Source organism: Embiotoca jacksoni, unplaced genomic scaffold (genome assembly GCF_022577435.1).
Source record: "Embiotoca jacksoni isolate LCO1_2020_lvr unplaced genomic scaffold, fEmbJac1.0.p SCAF_4, whole genome shotgun sequence".
Taxonomy (NCBI): Eukaryota; Metazoa; Chordata; class Actinopteri; family Embiotocidae; genus Embiotoca; species Embiotoca jacksoni.
The window spans coordinates 21,225,103-21,245,516 of NW_027185392.1; the positions used below are offsets into that span (position 1 = coordinate 21,225,103).

The following is a 20,414-nucleotide window of genomic DNA, read 5'->3' on the forward strand; positions in this document are numbered from 1 at the left end:
TAAAAATGTCAGTAAAATATAATGCATGAAATCACAGAGAGAAATTATCTCCAATCTGTCCAGATCCAGGTGCTCCACCATGATGGTTCCCCAGCCCATAACGTTCCAGTCAAGCTGAATATGCTGGACACACCATTGGTTGTCACCTACGGCACCGCCGTAGCTGCCATTAACATGCCCAGCACGCAACGCATACAAACCATCACTGTTAGTATGACTGCAAGCTACTTTTAAACAATCACCTTTCTACCAATGTGGATTTTTCATATCCATATTGGACATGAGGTCTTACAATCTTGACCAGTGCAGCACTGTGGACTGCAAACGGCTGTTGGACAACAGAACATCCATTTTTGGGTTATAAAGTCAAAACTATCACAAATCTTTTGACAGTAAAGTTCTTTTTTTTTTGGTTTCCCAGGCTGAAACCACACAAGCTGGCCTGAGACCAGAGCAGCAGGCCAGACATCAGATCACTGTTCAGCCCTACGTCTCCTTTGACCGGCGCGATAAGAACTTCCTTTACATCTCCACAGGAGCCAACACAGTGTCTGTAGGTGACACAGTGTCCCTGAAGCTCACTATCGTTACTGCACAGCAGGAACTCAGAGAAGTCATCAAACAGATCACCTACCTGGTGAGACGAACCGCACATCATATTTCCAGTACAGTATATCAAATAAAATGGAGAAGTGTAACAATCAGCTGTCAGACAAAATCAAAGAAAAAAACCACAAAAAAATCAAAGAAATAAAAAAATATGATTTCCTGTCGTTCTCCCTAAATCTCTGTCAGGTCCTCAATAAAGGCAAAATCATAACTGCTGAGCGCGTGGATGTAACTGGTCAGGTGGTCAACACCGTTGGGCTGACAGTAACACCAGAGATGATGCCATCGTTTCGTTTCGTGGCGTTCTACGGCATTAACTGGTTTGGACTTGAGGAGGTGGTGTCGGACTCCATCTGGATAGATGTGGCCGATTCTTGTGCCCGAGGGGTGAGTCTGCAGTTTTATCTCAGACGTGACAGACAGAGCTTACAGTGGTGGTTCCATATTTGGAAAAGTCACAGTATTGATCACAGCCAGGTACAGCAGGTATGTGTGAAGATAGGTCAAGTTTGGCTCTGTGAGGCTTGAGTTGTAATAATGTTAATATGCTGTACGTTATGTTAATTTATCTTATGGAAAGACCAAAACCGACCAATCAGAGCGCATAAAACATCTATATTAAATATTGTATAATTATTCAATGTTATATAATTATTAAGTATATAAAATTATAATGTCAGCCTTTTTCTTACATTCTGAGTTGCATCCTTTTTAATGCGGCTGATCCTAAGCTGAAGCAAGAAAGGCCGTATGAAGATGCACATTCAAAATTATCCTCTGATTTCAGTCTTTTGTTTATTGCTGTGTTGATTTCTTTTTTTTTCCGTGTATTCTCTCTTACAGCTTAAAGTTGGTCCGGTGGACGGCAGAGACAGAGACCACACGCCCGGGGAAACATTTAGTTTTCAGGTCAGAGGTGACCCGGGGGCAAAGGTCAGCCTGGTGGCTGTGGACAACGCTGTGTATCTTCTCAAAAGGGACAGACTAACACAGACGAAGGTTTGTATATGTATACCTGTTTATGGGTGGAAGTGTTTTATAATATCCATTAACGTAAGACTGAAAAAAATGGCAAAGGCGTTTAGTAAATAAATATTACATAATATGTTTATGTTCTTCTTATGAATATTATACAGAGAGAGATTTATGCTTAATATGACAAGCTAGTTAAAATAACTATGAGAACATAAAAGCAAGTTCTTCATTTTGCACATTGCAATATTGTAGCCACAAAAGTGACAACAATAAGAAGCAACCCTTTCTTTTCAAATAATTTTGAACATTAGTTAATACAATTTGTGTGACATGATATGGTGTCACCAATCACGAGGTTATGTTTGGATGTGTACCAACAAAACATAATTTTAAAGTGTTACCACTCCTCTGAAATGCAAAACAAAACAAAATAAAAACTACAAAAATAACCTTTTGCTCAGATGTGGGACGTGGTTGAGCATGGAGACATTGGGTGCACACGAGGGGGAGGCCGAGATGCCAAAGGGGTGTTTACAGATGCAGGACTACTTTACGCCTCCAGTGCTGGGTTCAAAACACAAACCAGACAAGGTATGTACGAGTCTGTTCCTGTGATAGGAGAATCTCAACTTCATACTGTAAAACAAACAAACAGGAAAACACATTTTTTTAAACATTACATTACATTTCATTGAGCTGACGCTTTTATCCAAAGCAACTTACAATAAGTGTATTTCAACCATGAGGGTACAAAACCCAGAACAACAAGAATCAAGAAAATACAACTTCTTCAAGAAAGCCAAACTACAAAGTGCTAAAAGTAAGTGCCATTTTAAGCGCTACTAAAGTTCTACGATTCAAGGTAAAATATAAATAAACATAAGTTGATATCACTTTGCATATTGTTCACATATTGCGGGTGAAGGCAGATGTTCACTTATTCTACCTTCTCCAGTCAGGCTGTTAAGCAAAACACTGACTAGTTTATGTCATAGAAATCGAGGATCTGGCCTACTCTACAAAATGAAGTCCGGGGAGACCAACTTGATTATGTCAAATAGCGATGTATATTGACAGACTCGTCCGAGGACAAACAGAATATCAAATGCTCTTGTGTGTGGCTGTTGTCTCTCTTCACAAGAAGGATATGCCTATCCTGGCCTTCAAACTCAGGTATTCTGGGAATCCTGGACTGTCTGCATCTATACTTGTAACAAAGCTTGCATAACAGACGTTACGAGCCAAAGTTCAGGACGCCATTGTAATGCCCCGACAATCACATTCCTACACTGAGATGGAAAAATACAGTCAGAGAAACTAGTCAAATCAAGTCAAATTTATTCATATAGCACATTTATCAAACAGTCAAATAGACTTGCAAAAATGTAGGATCAGTACATAAAAACTTAAATAGGTTTTCAACGGCTTTTGAACGCTGGTTCAAAGCGGACAAGAGATTGACAACCTGATATGAAGGGGAAGGTTGTTCCAAAGCTTAGGAGCTGCACGGTCAGCTTGGGCAGTCATACAGATTTTTCATTTAAACACTTGTAAACAAATAATACACATTTCTGAATCAATCCTATACTGGACAGGTAGCCAATTTAGACATTTGAAGATCAGTGAAATGTGTTCACACTTATGTGTACCGGTCAGAAGCCTTCCTGCAGCGTTCTGCAGAAACCGACAAGCTGATAAAATCCAATTCATTCACATTTTCTTTGTTTCATTTCTCATTTTTTATGATCAGGGACCTACACTGCAACTTTAAACACTCAAGATTGGGTGAAGATAGATTTCAAAGGGAAAGCGACAAAAAAAAAAATCTAAGTAATAAACAGTTTGTAATTTAAAGTTGCATCAAAAGTCTTCCAAAAAGAGATGTGAAAGGTTTTAATCAAACACATGCTTACATGTGCACGCATCAAAGGGTCACCACAGGCCAAACATCTCCCCCTACTGTTGATACAACTTTACGTAACCGGACTGGAGTAGAGGAAAATACACTGTGACCAGGCCATTTAAAGGTACAAGGTTTAACACAACACACAAAGTGCCAAATTCATAGTAATAGGATGAAACAGTTATTGAGAAGAGACATCAAATACTACGACAAAAAAAAAAAAAAAAAAGCAAAACATATTGCAAGGGAATGCAATATTGCAAGAGAATGCTAAACTTATTTTATAAGCTAAATATTACAAGGTACAGCAAAACATTGCTAGGGAACGAAACATACTGCAAGAGAACGCAAAATCTATTGCAAAGGATGGCAAAATATTGTGAAGGTATGCAAGAGAACACAAAATCTATTAAGAGGGAACAAAAGAAGTCCTCAAAAAAATTCTCGCTATAACCCCTCAGGGATCTGTGTCAGTGACTCACAGCTTGGATTTACACGAGATTCACATTCAAAGTAACCAATAATTAAAAGTGCAGAACCCAAAGCTACTGTGGAAAACAGTAACACATACTGAAGGTTGATATAATGCCATTAGTTCTAAACTGTGAGCTTGCCTTTAATAGCAGTTATTGTGCCTGTACTATCCATGTTGATTATTTACAAAAGGGAAGAGACACTAACATCATTTAAACTTCCATTGATACCATAACTCTCAACTGAAAACCCTGAATATGTTCTGCTAAAAATTAAAATAATCATAAGTAGATATTTCAGCTTGTTTTGAATCAGTTTAAACTGTATCCATTAACTTATCCATTGAACTCTATATCTATTAGTGGTAATTCTGATTTACCAAATCAAAATTGCTCTACTTATGCAATGTTCATTTTTAAAAGGATAGTTTGTGATATAGGTAAAATGATTATGGATTTGTACATCAAGGTTAAAGGTATTTTCTCCTCTCCTGTCCTCAGCCCTGCAGTGTCCAGGCAGTGTCAGAAGGAGGCGCTCTGCTGAACTGTTGCAGCGGAAAGCACAGTTGGGTGAGTGTCCTCTCTTTACAGAAGATTTTTTTTTTTTTATCAAACAGCTATGCTGGAGCACTTCTCAGACTGCCTGGGGATGTGTTCTGACTGAGAGTCCTTCTGGTTACTTTAGTTTAACTTCACTTTCAATACTGAGTACTGGATTACTCGTCCTGATGACTCTGCTGGCCTCCTCTCTCCCACCTCTCTGCTTCCAGAGGGTCACTACAAGGAGAAGCTGCAGAGTCGCTGCTGTAAAGATGGCCTCAGGGGGATCCCGATGCCGTACTCCTGCATGCGCCGCTCCCTCTACATCACTGAAGGCCGGGAGTGCATCCTGGCTTTCCGCTACTGCTGCGCCACTTACAAGGACCAGGTGTTTAATACCGAGATTCCCACCACCCCTCCACCCATCACCACAGCGCCCTACACCACCCCCCGTCCATCCAGGCCCAATATTCCTTTCGATCCTGAAGCAAGAGAGATATTACTTTCCTCCGGCTTTGACTTTGGTAATTATTGCACCTCAGCTTTGCTTTGCAGTGCTAAACACAAAACGCAGCTGAGGCAGATGGTGATGTCATTACTTCAACAGGTGTTTGGTCATAAATCAAAGTATTATAAATGAAACATTTATTCTGATGACAAACTGGGAATTCAAAGTATTAATTAGAGATAAGTAATAAGAGGTAAACACCTGCTAATCATATGAATGTATTCAAATAGATTGGGAATCACTATCTCGAGAATTTATACAATATGGACAACCTGGAGGAGCTGGACTACCTAGACTACATGGACTACCTGGACGAATTGGATCAGTTATGCGAGAGCGTGGACCTCCTGATCCTGGAGTGAGCTATAGTAAAATGCATGTAGACACAATGGTGGAAGGAGCAATGACGCAGGCATGGGTGGAGGAAGAGGAGGAAGAGGGGGAGTACCTGCACGAGACTGAAGTGTATCTGCGTAACAAGTTCTACGAGTCTTGGCTGTGGATAGACTTTAACCTGCCCAGCCAGGCAGACACAGACGGGTGAGTAAGACACCACAGCGCGGGTTACATCTGAGGCACAAAATTCTCACTAGTTTACTGAAACTGCATCTTCCTCTTGGAGCAGCTTCACTCTTCATGTTTGGTCTATATTGATATGTTGCGTTCATACTTGTACAGTGAATAGGTTCTTATAGGAGCAAAAACTGGTGGGAATCAGTCTGAAGATAAAGACATAGCAATTTACAAATGTAAATAGAATTTAGAAAAATGGTGGGATTCTGGGAAAAGTCTGCATTCTTGATACGAAATGCTTGTCAGATCATCAAACAACAGTACGGAGTCAAAGTAAATCTTAAGGCAGCGCACCACAAAAATCCAAGTAATCTATGTGTAAGGTATTTGTCGAGAGGGCAGGTTTTGAGAAGGTGTTTCCACCTGCATATAAATAACATCTGACCTAAATTATCACAGTGTGAAGCCGCAGAATAGCTGGATTCTGAATCCTGATGAAAGTGCTTCACAATAAACAGACATTAGAGTTTAACTTCTGTTCTTTCTGCTGTTTTTTAAAACTCAGGAGTCCATGATGCTTGTTGGGGAGTTTGAATTCAGGGGACCAGAAATATGTAGATGAAACAATAGCCTGTGTGTGTAAAATAAAATGCAACATCCAAATATAATACAGATTAAATGGTGCATAAGCCTAAACGTTTATGTAACAGAGAAATGTTGTCTTATGACCTCATTATGAAATCACCTCGACACAGACAGAAAAAAGCAGCAAAATATTCTGTTTTAAAGATGTTGTTTTTTGTATTAAACATGTCTATTGGGTACTTAAAAAAACAGCAACAAATCTGACTAGTACAAAACATCATCTTACCTTCAAACTTATAAAATACCTGATATTAACCTCAAAACATCCATAAAGACATAAATGCATGCTTTAAGTGTGTTTTGGCTACTTAACAGGTGAACCTGAAAATAGTCTTTGCTGAGAAGCTTCAGTGCGATATGGGTGTCAGTGTAAAGGTCTCAACTGAAGTTCAGTGTGTTCAATTGACTGCAGTTTACTCTCTGCTGGCAGTGTGACTCAGTTTGTTTGGGTTTGTAATTCATTTGGTGAACAAGTTTTTCCTTACAGATGATGTAGAGATTTGGTGGGGCAACAGGAGCACACAATGTAGTTTCCAACGTCACTAAAACTGAACTCTGCAATTTGACAGATTCTGTAAAACAGCACGGGGGAGTGTCTACAAAACTCAGACTTGACAAGTTTTTTTGTTTTCATGCTCGTTTTAAAAAATTCATAGCCAAAGTATGTTGCTTTGATAAATATATTTTTTTTTTCCCTCTTATACGGACACTGACGAGGAGAAAACAGTCATTTGCAATTTTTTTTTAAATAACGGGGCATCATCAGATTTTAAGCTGTGTGTGCACCTCAAATTTCTTTGTGTATCCAGTGTCTGGACATTTATCCAAGTTGCACAGTATACCTTCTAAAATGCTGGAACGGACTAATTGGGTGCATCATTTGGGTTTATCTAAATCCAGCCATTGATATTTGCTGCACTATGACTGACTGATGATTCATTGAGTTGCATCATGTCTGCTCAGTGATAACAGCTGAACAAACAGCTTCAAGTGCAGAACAAATCAACACAACATTGATCCGAGTTATTCTGTGTGTGTGTGTGTGTGTGTGTTTGTGTGATTTCTGTACTATCTGTGTCATGTCTTTGTTTGCGTTGTGAAATCAGTGGACAGTTATTGTTTATAACCAAGTTAATGTTTTACAAGTTGTTTGCTGAAACTTTGTAACCCAAACTGCAGTTTATTGAGTCATTTGATTCGTTTATTTTTATTTCCAAATTCAATTTTTATTTGTTCTGTGTCTTATTGTAAATTAATATTTAGCCAGCTCTTCAATAGAAGTAGTCATGTTTCATTTATTGAAATGAAGCAGTGGTTTTGGACCAAATTGCTGGTGACAGAAACATGATTTGACCAACAGGTTGGCCACTAAGAACATGCATAACGCCTTACCTGACAGCATCACCGAGTGGGGAGTCCTGGCTGTCAGTTCATCACCTCAAACAGGTAGGAGGACGAGGAGGGTGGTAGTCAAGATGCCCAATCATAGAGAGGCTCTTACAAATCTTACAACACTTTCCAAAGTCTGGCTCATGATGCCAAATCTGCCTTTTAAGCTATTAAAATAGCATGCAACATTATTTGCAGAAAAAAATATGGGGTGTCCCACATTCATTTTTGACAGCCCCTACATACAGAGCCCCGACATGTACGTGGCAAAGTTGCCATGTTCGAAGATCATTTTGGGACTCTCTTTCTTTTTGGTATTGTTTTAAATTGAACATCAATTTAATACGTTATAATGTACTTGTAGCAACAATAGTTGATTCAAACCAAAAAGGACTTGAAACAAATTGAATTGTTGATTATTAACGGATATTTCTGTAGATCTGTAAATGAAAAATGGTGAACAGTAAACTTCAGTGAGGCCTAATAATTGCACTGCTTCGCAATGTCTACAGGTTTCTGTGCTGCGGAGCCTTACAATGTCAGAGCATGGAAACCTTTCTTTGTGGACCTGAAGCTGCCATATTCAGTGGCGAGGAATGAACAGGTCGAAATCAAAGCTGTGGTCCATAACTACGGCAAAAATGACATGCATGTAAGATATGTGCCTTCTTTGCATTTCCTTTTTCTTCAGTAAATAATAGGTTTCTTCAGAACTTTCTGACAGTTCTCTGACCGGTTTCTGTTCAGGTAAGAGTTGTGCTGATGAAGACAGAAGACATGTGCAGCATCGCTTTTAAGGAGAGAAACACACAGGAAGTGACGGTGCTGGCCGGCTCTTCTGTAGTGGTGCCGTATACCATCGTGCCGTTGGTGGTCGGGAAACTTCCTCTGGAGGTAATGGTGGTTGGCAGAGGCTTGACGGGAGGAGACCGCATCCAGAAATCTCTTCGGGTGGTGGTGAGTCAGTCTTTATGAAGAAAATATTATTGCAATGTAATCTGGGTAAAACGTTAATGAGAGTTTGTCCCCTCTATCAATCAATTAAACATTCTTTGTTTGTACATAAATAGAATCAGCTGCTAGAATAGAAAAGTTGATATAATGTAATATAAAAAGGTATGATACCCTCCTTCAATGAAGCCATGATTTCCTGTATATGTATTTCTATGTAGGTATTAAGAAAGTGATTTAATGATTAAGAGACTTTCCAAACTTCTGCTTTTTTAAGAACTCTTTTCTTGACCCAAACAGATGGATGGAGTGCAGAAGACTGAAGTGTGGAGTGTAGTGTTGAGCCCGTCTGCTGAGGGAGGTAAGTAGTGGTAGATTGCAGAAATCTCCTGTTTCCTACTCTGAATCAGCCACGAATGGGTTACAAACCTCTATTAACAATGTGAAGTTAAGATTTCTGTCCTGAAGCTCCACAAACTTAAGGATCTATTCTGACCTGAACTAGAACTTTCTAGTCCACCTCAATTTGGTTTCTGACTTAAACTCCAAGTTTTGGGTTAAAGTGTTATTGGTTCAACTGGTCCAGTCTGAGTCTTTTAACAAAGGCACCCAATGTTGTTGTTTTTTTTAAATCATGTAAACACAATTACAAACTACAAAAACTTGTATTTGCTGTCATTATGTTTCACTACAGGAACGCAGACGGTTCGTTTTGGCAAAATCGAACTAGAATCAGTCGTGCCAAACTCTGTGCCAGAGACGTTAATCAATGTCAGAGGTCAGTCGGTAATAAAGATTAAAAATAAACCTCAGAGAATGAGCCAGTTCCTGATTCCTCCTCTCTTGTCCTTTCAGGAAATGTGTTGGCAGACAGCATTGATAACTCCATCAGTGAGGACTCTCTAGCGTCTCTGATCCGGATGCCTGGCGGCTGTGTGGAGCAGAACTTGGCCTCTATTACGCTGCCGCTCATTGCCACCCTCTACCTGGAACGAAGCAACAGCTGGGAGAGTGTAGGGGTGCAGCGCAAGGATGAGGCCATCCGATACATCAGGAGAGGTGAGACAGGAGGAAAGGAAACATGGATATCTAGTGTTTATTATTGTAAACCAGGATATCTATAACAAAATGAAAATAACCAAATAGATAGGGAGGGAGGGATGGAGGGATGGATGGATGGATGGATGGATGGATGGATGGATGGATGGATGGATGGATGGATGGATGGATGGATGGATGGATGGATGGATGGATGGATGGATGGATGGATGGATGGATGAACAAATGGGTAGTTCAATTGAAGGATGGATGGATGGATGATGTAAGCAGGTAACTAAATGCTATTTACATGAATGACCTAGATCAGTGGATGGACTGATGCCACTCATCATGAGTCAATATGCAGAGTGGTTAATGGCGAGTCAGATTCATAGGTTGATGGCTAATAAGCTAACTGGATAATAGATGGGTGTGTTTTTGGAACAAGTTGTGTTTTCATCGGGAGTAAGTTCAAACATCTCGCTCCTTCCTTCCCATCTTTAATGTCTTCATGTTGTCAGGTTATGAGAACCAGCTAGCATACAGAAAGACTGATGGCTCCTACCCACCCTACAGTCGCGAAGGACCAAGTACCTGGTACTGTTTTAACATCCCATTTTACATTTCTAATTACACCTCTAAAACCATTGAGCTGATTACAAGAAAATCTACCAGACAGGCAACAATTATTTCACTTTCAGTGGTGATGTGGAAAACCAATGAGGAAGGGGGCTTGGGCTTTCTAATGTGGATTATTACACAACAACCATAAGATATTAGGTGACTAGATAAATAGAACTAATACAAAAAAAAGTTTGAATACATCCATGCAATCATCTTTGACCGTGCTAGATTTGAAATGAAATACCATAGAAAAGCAAATGAAATGTATTGAATCATTACTTCATATATCAGATACAAAGAGCAAGTCACACAACATGAGTGACCCAGTTGGAGGCTAATCGGAGTCTCACTGAATGTCAGGATCACAGCGTACGTGGTGAAAGTGTTCTCCATGGCTCACTCCATCGTCGGCATCAACGAGCAGCAAGTGTGCGACCCTCTGCTCTACCTGGTGAAGAATAAACACCAGATCGGTACCGGAAGATTCAGAGAGGACAACCCAGTTTACACTACAACCATGACTGTGAGACACTGAAAGGCACACACACACACACACACACACACACACACACACACACACACACACACACACACACACACACACACACACACACACACACACACACACATTTGTGTTTCCCTGTTAATTCATTCAAATTAACTATTACCATAATAACTGCCTCGAGGCAGAGTATAAACTGAATTTATGATTCAATCGTTTTGTATCTTGGAGTCCTAAATATTTTGTTAAATGATGACTTGATGAAACAGCTGTTATATGTGGGTAACCAATAGACAGCTGGCTTCATTATGCTCCTACATGTCACATCAAAACAGGTTGAACATAACTAATGAAAGCCTGAATGAGGAAATCCAATCATCACTCAAGAATTTGTAAATTTATGGATATTTTACATTTTTCTTTTACTTAATTGTACAAACTACTTGATTTTACTAATTTAAAACAGACTTTCTAAACTAGCTCTTTTGTTTACTGATTATGATTAAACATCAACAAATTCCATAATTATTCTGGAGCTTGCACCAGACTAAGTATATATTCATTTTAAAGGCATTATGGGAAACAAAAACAAAAAAATTCAAACAAAACAAAAACAGGGTGATCAATAAATATACAATACAGTAAATTACAGCAGCTATTCAGAGATTACACTTCACGTTGTGGTATGTGGTTTTACAGTTTCAAGATTTTTATACAACCCCTTTCTCCTAGGGCGGTCTCCGTGGTGACGACCCAGAGACAACGCTGACCTCCTTCGTCCTCATAGCACTCGCTGAGGCCAAGCAGGCTGCGATCCGCTGCAGCGATCCAGATGTGGATATGGAGGTAATTTACACAAGAAAAAGAAACGGTATTGTTTGTTGAGAAGTTACTTTCTATTTTCAGTTTTCTGTTGATTTGTTGCTTGAAAAGTCCTTGTTTATGATTGGTGCTCTACCCTGCCTGTCTGCTGTAGCTGGCGATGCATAGGACAGCAGAGTACCTGAAAAGAGCTCTGGTGATGACTGGGAGGAGGCCGTACACGGTGGCCATCGCCTCCTATGCGCTGGCTCTGCTGGGGCCGCCTTATCCCTCGACCCTAACACCGGCTTTATTCAGAGCTGCAGCTCCAGGTATCCTGTATACTTTGTTTCATTTATACAATAACTTTTTAAAGTCCAGCTTATATAGTTTTTTTCTATTCCTTCAGAATTTCTGGTATTGTTTTTTTTTTTAGCCTTTATGCTAAACTAGTGAAATCGCCTACTGGCTCTGGCCTAATATCATGACAGCAGAATTCATCTTCATATCTGAGTCTGAGCATGAAAGCAAACTTCTGTTTTACCAAAATGTCAAACTATCCTTTTAAGTTACTTATTTTCCTCACATGCTTTTTTTCTTATGAATTTTGTTTAAAGTAAATAAAACGCTGAGTCATTAGTTATTTTAAGTTATTCCCTGCTCCTCTTTTACTGTATCCCACCTTTCTCTGTCGTCGTTGTCTCCAGGTTTCTGTACAGCTTAGGCTTGTAGATGATGCACACGTATTAATAGAGGAGTTAGACAGATATTGAACTCGTGGCAGTTACCGAAAAGGCCATGTTGCACATGTCAGGGATCATTTCTGGTTGTATTAAATTAGCTGCAGAGGTATTTTTGTTCATTTGTTCAAGGTTAACAAGGTTGTTTCACATCAGAAAGTTCCTGGATTTTAATTGGTTAGCACGGTGAGTGAAAGTGTCTGAAGGAGAGAGAAGGTCTAAGGCTCCATGTTGGTGCAATGATCTATCATTGTAATATGTGCGGCCTCTATTAGAACAGATGATGATAATGTATCGCCCCTTCCATTAACTTACACAGAGAGTCTCTCTGGTCCTCTCTGTCTCCTCCAGGTGGCAGCTACTGGCCCGACAGAGAAAACACCTTGTTCACGCTGGAGGCGACCGGCTATGCCCTGCTGGCTCTGGTGAAGTTGGGACACATGAAGGAAGCAGCAGCACCTTTCAAATGGCTGAACAGCCAGCGAAGAATAGGAGGAGGCTTTGGCTCGACTCAGGTACGAGCAGGGGAAGGCTCAGCGGAAAGATATTCTGCAGATTAACTTTACTTTTTAAAATCATACCAAATGGTAAAAATAAATAAAGAGCTATCATTTTGTTAATCAAATAGCACTGATCAAATGACAATATATTCCTTTAGGTAAAAAGATGACAATGTTATCAAAATGTGTTATGTGTTCCTCTGTTTTCCTTCTCTGGCCTCTCCCAGTCCACCATGGTGGTTCTGCAGGCGCTGTCAGAGTACCTGATCAACAAGCCTCCTCCTGAGGACATCAGTCTGGATGTGGACATCAGGATAAAAGGACGCAGGCAAATCCCCTACCATTTCAACCCCAAGACAGCCTACGCTGCTCGCTCCTCCAGGGTGAGAGACAATACAAGACTGTCAACCCTGACAAGTTCAAGAGACTCAGTGCAGCTCAGGGATGAGTTTTGTAACCTCAAACTGTGAGCTTAGAGGACATATGGAGTACTACTGGGTGAAATGAGACCAGGTTGTGTACTTTTGATGTATCTTTATTAGATGTGTTTCACTGACACTTTCCTCTTCTTCTCTTTTGCTTTTGTTCTGTAGTTGCCTACTGATCTTGATTTGGAAGTGGAGGCTCGAGGAAACGGAGAGGGAATACTGGAGGTACAGTAACATTGTAGAGGTTAAATGATTTAGTTTTTTTACAGACATGCAAATAAATGGACAATCACCTGAATTATGTGATTCCATATTGGGCTTATTCACTTAGTTTCATGGCATGGGGAAACAGAAATGCAGAAAGATGTAGTTTTGAACTGATTGATTTCCTTATGTTAATGCTTACATTTGCCCATGATGCATTTTAGATTCATCTATTTCTGTTCTGTGTCTTTTGCTCTTTTGTTATTTGAATTTCCTCCAAGGTGGTGACCTATTACAACCAGCTCCATGAGGTGGACGAGAAAATGCCCTGCAGGGACTTTGAACTCAGCGTCACTATCGAAGAATCCAGCGGTAGCTCAAGTTATCACACTCACTTATGCAGGATGTCTAAGGTCCTCAGTGTTGTTTTTCTTTCCATCTCAGATGACGTAAAGTCACTTTTATCGTCAAAAAGTCGTGAAATAGAATTCTCCTTTTCATTTATGTTAGAAACAAAGAGCATAAAACAGTCCGCGATTACAACTTGACAGAATAGCTTGATGCAGAGAGACTTTTAAACTGATACGCTGTATTACATGCGTTCAAGTAAAGCAGATAGGATTTAAAACTATGCATTAACTAAAGCTTTGTTTCTGCCTCATAACAGAAAAGCCTCCAGCAGATGTAGAGAAGTCCTACCAGATGACCATCAAAGTGAGGTAAGTTGTTGTTATAGATGTTCAGCTCTGTGGGAACTTTCAGGGACCAATAAATGTGAATAGTCTCTATTTATCAATAACCAAGAACAGAATAAATCATTTTGGTGTGGTCAGCCTTTATCTTTTCCAAAGTACACATGCACAGTTTTTCAAGATTGGTCAAAGCCTCTTTTGAGAAAACTTGCTACAGTTCTTCTGTGGATTTAGTCCATCTGAGTGTCTTCTGTCTCTTCGTGTAATCCCAGACTGACTCCATGATGTTGAGGTCAGGACTCTGTGGGCAATATTCTTGTCACTCAAAATAGCTCTTTATTTGAAGGGTGAAGTATCACCATGATAACTAGTACCTCCATTGTTCATGATAGATGTTTCTGTTTTTCTGACTCCATTTGATAACGCTGTTACTCACATACATGAGGAGTCACATCAGATCAGTGGCTGACGTGTTGTGTATTGATGTTCTCTCAGATTTACTGTCCTTCACAGTGCTGTTCTCTCCCTCTTGTGCAGGGCTTTAGGACCCAGAGATGTCAGGATGGTGGTTCTTGATATCAGTCTGCCCACAGGTTTCACCCCAGAAAACTCAGACCTGGAGATGGTAATCAGTTTTAGTACTAGTACTTGAATAATCTGAAGGTTTACGTGGATACAAATTATCCAGGTTAAGTTTTAGCTTTCTTGTGTCCTGGAGATCTCCACTTATTTTACATTTAGTTCCTGCTTTTATTTTGTAAGAAAAACAATTAAGTTGTTATAATTGAAGCAAAAAAAAAAAAAAGTCCTTTCTTTTATCAATATTAAACCTATTTATCAGGTTGCAAATGCTTTACTAATTGTGATATATGTGTTTCCAGTTGTCCAATTCAGTGGACCGTTACATCAATAACTTCCAGATTGTGGATAACCTGAGTGACAGAGGCTCCCTGATCATCCACCTGTTTAAGGTAACAACACTCCTAACCAGAGTCTGATTCATTTCAGTGCAGCCAGACAGAGCTTTACTTACAAAATTATTCCTCCGTTTAAAAATTGATCAGTTTAATTCTGTTTTTGCATTTATATATGTCTCTATTTATGTGCATCTTCGAGGAAGTAGATTTACAGCATTATCTGGGTAACTTTTACCAAGTCTTCTGGGTGTAACTCAGTCAACACGTCTTTTACACAGTGCTGGCTATTTGGTAGCTTTGAGAGCTCTGGCTTGTTAAACTAAAAAAATATAATGTTACTGCTTATTTGCTTTGTTGCACTAAATCATCCCTCCCTCTCTTCCTCTCAGGTTTCTCACAAAGAGTCAGAGATCCTGATCTTCAGGCTTCAGCAGAGCTTCAGAGTTGGCCTCCTGCAGCCATCCTCAGTTACAGTCTATGAGTATTACAACCCAGGTAGGCTAAAACAACCTTAGACATAAAAATAGATATCCACATGATAATAGAAGAAATACTTCGTGGAGCAGTGAATTTGTGCATCAACCTTGAGTCCCACCTTCGTCCCTTCCAGTCTTTCAAGATCAATTTTGGACGAAATCATTGTGAGGCTTTTTAAAATGTAGTTCAATCCCAGAATCTCGAAAACATCCGTAAAAAGCCTGAAATGAGACAATATAATCAGATTTGGCCCTTACCATACACACCTATAATGTGGAATATGTACTGTTTGACTTGTAAGGTTGGAAACTAATCGTATATCGCTCCCCTGTCTCTGACCACAGACCACCGCTGCAGTCGTACTTACACTCCCAGCGAGGACAAGGAGGCGCTCACTCAGATCTGCAGAGACGACGTCTGCCGCTGCACGCAGGGTAAAGCGTGCATCCGTCTGCAGCGGCACGTCGGTGCATGTGTTTGTGTTTAGGTTGACTGTTATTGTCTGTTTACTGTCTGTGCGCTCACAATCTGCAGGTGACTGCTGTGTCTCCAAAGCCGACAGCAACAATTTCCCCAACGCAGAAAGAGAGACATTTGCCTGCAAGAGTTTACACCACGGTACGATACACTCTATCACACACACAGCTTTAACACGCGTGCATGCAAATGGCAGAGGTGTCAAAACCACCTCTATATATTTATTTTTAAATATTTCTGATGAAAAGAAAACTAGTGCATTAAACATCCTATTACAAGCAACAATGCAGCTATGAAGGTTAAACTTCATTTGGCATGAAATGAGCTCCACAGAGAATCAATGGCTTTTTGGAACACTGTTTTGTTTTTTGTTTTTTTTTGTTTTTTTAATCACTGCATGTGATGTTAAAGATCGCCAGGGGGTTTCATCATTAATATCTTTTCTTTATTGATAACTCCAGCATTATTGAGAAGATAAGACGAGATGAATGATTTACAAGTCTTGGTACAATATACAGATAAATGAATCAACCGTAGTCTTCAGCTCTGAGAGGGTGGAAACACGTTGAGCTCCTCTTTTACTGAACTTGTATTTTTTTTATAGTAACAATGACATTATTTATTGTCATTATTGTCGGGCTAGGGAAACACCCATACACATTACATGATTGGTCCACTTTACGGCATGATGCGAACGTTCAGCTGTGCTTCAGTTTTCCAGGTGAAGGTGCTGAATGTCAGTCAGAGTTACTACGACAAGTATGAGATGGAGATTACACAAGTTATCAAACTGGGTGAGTCTCAGCAACAATCCTCACTTTCTGTCTCGCAGGTTCATGCTTTTACACCGGATGTCGCACTGTATGTGTAACGTTAGCTGGCCAACATGCTTTTCAGTGGAAGCCATGCGAGAACTGCTGTACATGCTCCTGTTTATTCTCATTCAGACCCTGTTTTTGGTTGTTACTTGTTATCACAATGTCCAAATTTACAGTAAACAACAATTTATACGTTGTAACTGGGATCTTTAGAAGCAGGAATTACCACAGTATTTTTACCCGGACAGCACTTATAATTGGTTTTAGTATATAATCTGATTAACAAAAGTACTCTCTGTATCTTTGCTCCCTAATTTCCTTCTTTAATGGGGATACACTCTTGAAGGAACATCATCACCAATGACATTTTTTTTTCAAATGGTGAAGAAAAATAAGATCAGATCAGCTTGACCCAAATTCTCACTTGATTCTTGTCAGGGTTTATTGTTGAGTTATGCAAAAATAATTAAGATATACATTGTTTCATATCTCCTTTTTATCTACCACCCAGGTGTGGAGGCAGATGTTGAAGTGGGTCAGAAGAGGTTTTTCATGTCTCATGGAGGCTGCAGAGATGGACTCAGCCTGCAGCAGGACTCCCGGTACCTCATCATCGGCCCCAAAGAGGACCAGTGGAACATCGACACTGAAACCAACAAGTGAGGACAGAAAAAAAATATTTACTTTCAAAAAACAATGTTTTGCTAGCAGTGAGAGGGAAGTGTGAGACGACCTGCTCTTTACCTGCAGTGTAAGAGACAGTTGGATATTCTGACTTTGTGCATGGGTGGAAAAATAATGGGACACCTGGGGCATGTAAAACAAAGCAGGTTCCAAATAGCCTGGTTACCTTAACGTTATGTGGCTTAATCAAGCCTAAAAAAATGTATCGCACTAAGCAGAAAAATAGAGGTGGTTATCAACGCGCTAAGTCAACCCAGAGTGTCTCAATCTAGCCATGTGCATGTTCATAAAAAGAGCGGTGTTTGCAGACTCTTACTATCAGCACACCGAGCTCCATCTTCTACAATTGATGATGCCATTTTCCAAGAGGATGGTTCGGTTTTTAGCAGTAATTTTATGTTTCGATCCATTATGTTAAGCAGGGTAGGCCTGCAGCGTCAGTAACCATGGCGATGTAGGAAGCAAACTGCCTCTGTAACTCTTAAGCCTAGAGTTAAACCTGAAGTTACCCTGCTCACCCCAAATCCTGCTCCGTAATGCAGACCTCTGCAGGAGGCTGTCTGGCTGCTCACAGCACCTCAAGAGTCTTTCAGTTTAGAGGTTATTGTAGCAGTGATGGTATGACGGCGTGTTGCTACCTCGAGGCGGCGATCGATTGTGTAATCGACTAACAAAAACCTGATTTTATGTCAATGCTACAGCATTTCACTCATTTTAAGGGCACATTATTAAGATGCACCCTTAAAATGATGTGCCTATACTGTACGTAGGTAAGTGCACATTGACTCTCTTGTTACAGGGACATGCAGCAATGCAGAAACATGCAAGAGATTAAAAACAATACGATTACAAAGGGAAACATTTTTATTGTGCGCATCATTCTGTTTAATCTGTGAATGAGGAAAAAGTGTTCCTTCTGGAGACGAGGTTTATTTCATGTTACAGCCCAAAAAACACACCTATGTTTGATTAAGAGAATAAATTCAACCCATTTGAACCATGCACTTAACTTTGCTATTGTATTGTCAGCAACTTTGGATTTGGACACGTCATACATGCACTTCCATCATGCGCTGTAGACCGTGTACTTAGATTAGAGCCTGATATGACTGCTTTGTGTTCACAAATTGCTTCTGCTGCCCCCAAAAGGCCAAATCAAGAGATCGCATCCAACTTGAGGCAATGATCACTAACAGGGTTCTGATATCTTAAAAGCATATCCTAAACATAGCTTCTCTCTTTCCTCCCTTTTTCACTTTGTGTCAGATTCATTTACATGTTGGGGAAAGACACCTGGGTGGAACTCTGGCCGGCGACTGCAGAGTGCTCCAGTAATCACAGTCTGCAAGCGAAGTGCGACAGTCTTAATGCTGCGGTGAATGAACTGTCTGTCAACGGCTGCAGGCTGTAGAGGCGTCTGAGCAGCAATCACCCACCGTGCTCCTGGGCCACCGTGTTGCTAAGATGGCAAATAACAGTATTCAATGATTCTTTTCATCCCAGTCTGTGCAATAACAACTCCCCACTTTCCACTAAAAGTGGAGTCGGTTATAAAAACAAACGTTAAAGGTTACTGTCTACCGTGAAGATATAATAAGGAGGAGGAAGAAGTAAAACCAAACTGAATGCAGCACACATAACAGCTCCTTCATGGGTTTTACCTATCGCTTTTATAGAAGCATCAACAATACAAAGCAAGACCGTTGTTTGCTCATAATATACTGGAGAAAAACAAGTTGACAAGTGTTTACAGTATATAAGTCTATATATCGATGAATTTGACTGATTCATATGCAGATGATACTGATGGCTATCCATAACATAACTTTGTGACCTTGAAAAGTTAAAACACTTCAAATGACCTTCTGCTACTACATATGTGTCTACAACACGTTCTATTGCTGAAGGTTATCTAACTTCTGGGTGTTTAGTTTTCTACGTGAAGAACAATCTTTACTATTGATTCTAAAAAAAAAAAAATGATATAAATTGTTTACAGTTAAAGGCACTAAATAATAAAACATTTTCAAGCTGACCTGTTGTGTGCTCATGAATTTATGTTTGTATGTAAGATCTTTCAAAACAAATGATGGAAGATTTGTATAGCCTACATTATTCTGAAAAAAAAAAAAAAAAGATATGTCATAAATGGCTGGAACCAATAATGACCAAGAAATGATCTTACGTGTGAAGGCAGTGAAGTTACCCTGAAAATAAAAATGCAAAGTCAATTAATTTTTTCCACAACTGAGAATCGTGTCATAAAGTCCCTTCTCAGGAAGTAATCCCATCATTATTTAATTATTAGGCCTCAAAAAGTGGTACATTTAGCTGCATGTCTATTTGATTGACAGGCCTGTAGTGCAATCAGGTTTCCTCTATATGTGGGTGAGTGAAGTGTCGTCAGGTTTGCTATCAGATCGAGTGAGATCCACCGCTCGCTCCTCTCCAGCTCATCCAAATGTCGTCACTACTGGCTCCAAAATAGAGAAATCTGAACTCGAGGATTCAGAATGGCAGTTTACAAAAAAAAACAATTGGTGACGTCCCTGTTGGTTACCGCTTGGCTTCTGCCCTTCGGTTTGTTCCTCATATCACTCCCTTGACCACCCTGAGGTTCCCGTGTCTCCGGCCTGCCACGCCCACCTCACCTGTTACCAGTTCCTCAATCTGCCCCACCTGCAGTCACTCTGCAACCAGCCAGTCACTATAGATGGGCTGCTCCGAGTCAGTTAATGCACGTTGCTGGAGAATAAGTCTTAGACTTTGTTTCAAGGCTGTGTGGAAAATACTTTTTTTTTCTTTTTTTTTTTATCCCCACTGAGATCTGGATCCAGCCAAGACTCTCACCTGTCTTTACTTTGGTGTTGTGTTTTACTTGCTGGACAGAACAAACATTTGAAATGCTGTTGCAGGACACCTGCCCGCCTCCTGAGGCTGGTGTCAACCGAGACCAACAGCAGGTGGATAAAACATTTCAGGGACCCCAGCTTCCTTTCCAGAATA

General features: G+C 40.1%; 1 protein-coding gene across 1 annotated transcript in view; it reads left to right on the forward strand.

Moving 5' to 3' along the window:
• Window positions 1–19,443, forward strand: part of LOC138209305 (complement C3-like) — a 28,972-nt gene extending 9,529 nt beyond the window's left edge. The window contains exons 14-44 of the mRNA XM_069167789.1: window positions 64–207; window positions 422–637; window positions 796–996; window positions 1,453–1,608; window positions 2,046–2,175; window positions 4,462–4,530; window positions 4,731–5,024; window positions 5,239–5,548; window positions 7,527–7,612; window positions 8,068–8,207; window positions 8,303–8,512; window positions 8,807–8,867; window positions 9,201–9,284; window positions 9,362–9,565; window positions 10,066–10,141; window positions 10,529–10,691; window positions 11,403–11,516; window positions 11,647–11,803; window positions 12,563–12,726; window positions 12,939–13,094; window positions 13,305–13,364; window positions 13,625–13,715; window positions 14,011–14,062; window positions 14,573–14,660; window positions 14,917–15,006; window positions 15,342–15,447; window positions 15,774–15,863; window positions 15,964–16,047; window positions 16,620–16,700; window positions 17,236–17,383; window positions 18,675–19,443. Coding sequence (XP_069023890.1) covers window positions 64–207; window positions 422–637; window positions 796–996; window positions 1,453–1,608; window positions 2,046–2,175; window positions 4,462–4,530; window positions 4,731–5,024; window positions 5,239–5,548; window positions 7,527–7,612; window positions 8,068–8,207; window positions 8,303–8,512; window positions 8,807–8,867; window positions 9,201–9,284; window positions 9,362–9,565; window positions 10,066–10,141; window positions 10,529–10,691; window positions 11,403–11,516; window positions 11,647–11,803; window positions 12,563–12,726; window positions 12,939–13,094; window positions 13,305–13,364; window positions 13,625–13,715; window positions 14,011–14,062; window positions 14,573–14,660; window positions 14,917–15,006; window positions 15,342–15,447; window positions 15,774–15,863; window positions 15,964–16,047; window positions 16,620–16,700; window positions 17,236–17,383; window positions 18,675–18,819 — 4,170 coding nt within the window. The 3' untranslated portion in view covers window positions 18,820–19,443. The remainder of the gene's footprint in view (window positions 1–63; window positions 208–421; window positions 638–795; window positions 997–1,452; window positions 1,609–2,045; window positions 2,176–4,461; window positions 4,531–4,730; window positions 5,025–5,238; window positions 5,549–7,526; window positions 7,613–8,067; window positions 8,208–8,302; window positions 8,513–8,806; window positions 8,868–9,200; window positions 9,285–9,361; window positions 9,566–10,065; window positions 10,142–10,528; window positions 10,692–11,402; window positions 11,517–11,646; window positions 11,804–12,562; window positions 12,727–12,938; window positions 13,095–13,304; window positions 13,365–13,624; window positions 13,716–14,010; window positions 14,063–14,572; window positions 14,661–14,916; window positions 15,007–15,341; window positions 15,448–15,773; window positions 15,864–15,963; window positions 16,048–16,619; window positions 16,701–17,235; window positions 17,384–18,674) is intronic.
• Window positions 19,444–20,414: the final 971 nt, after the last annotated feature.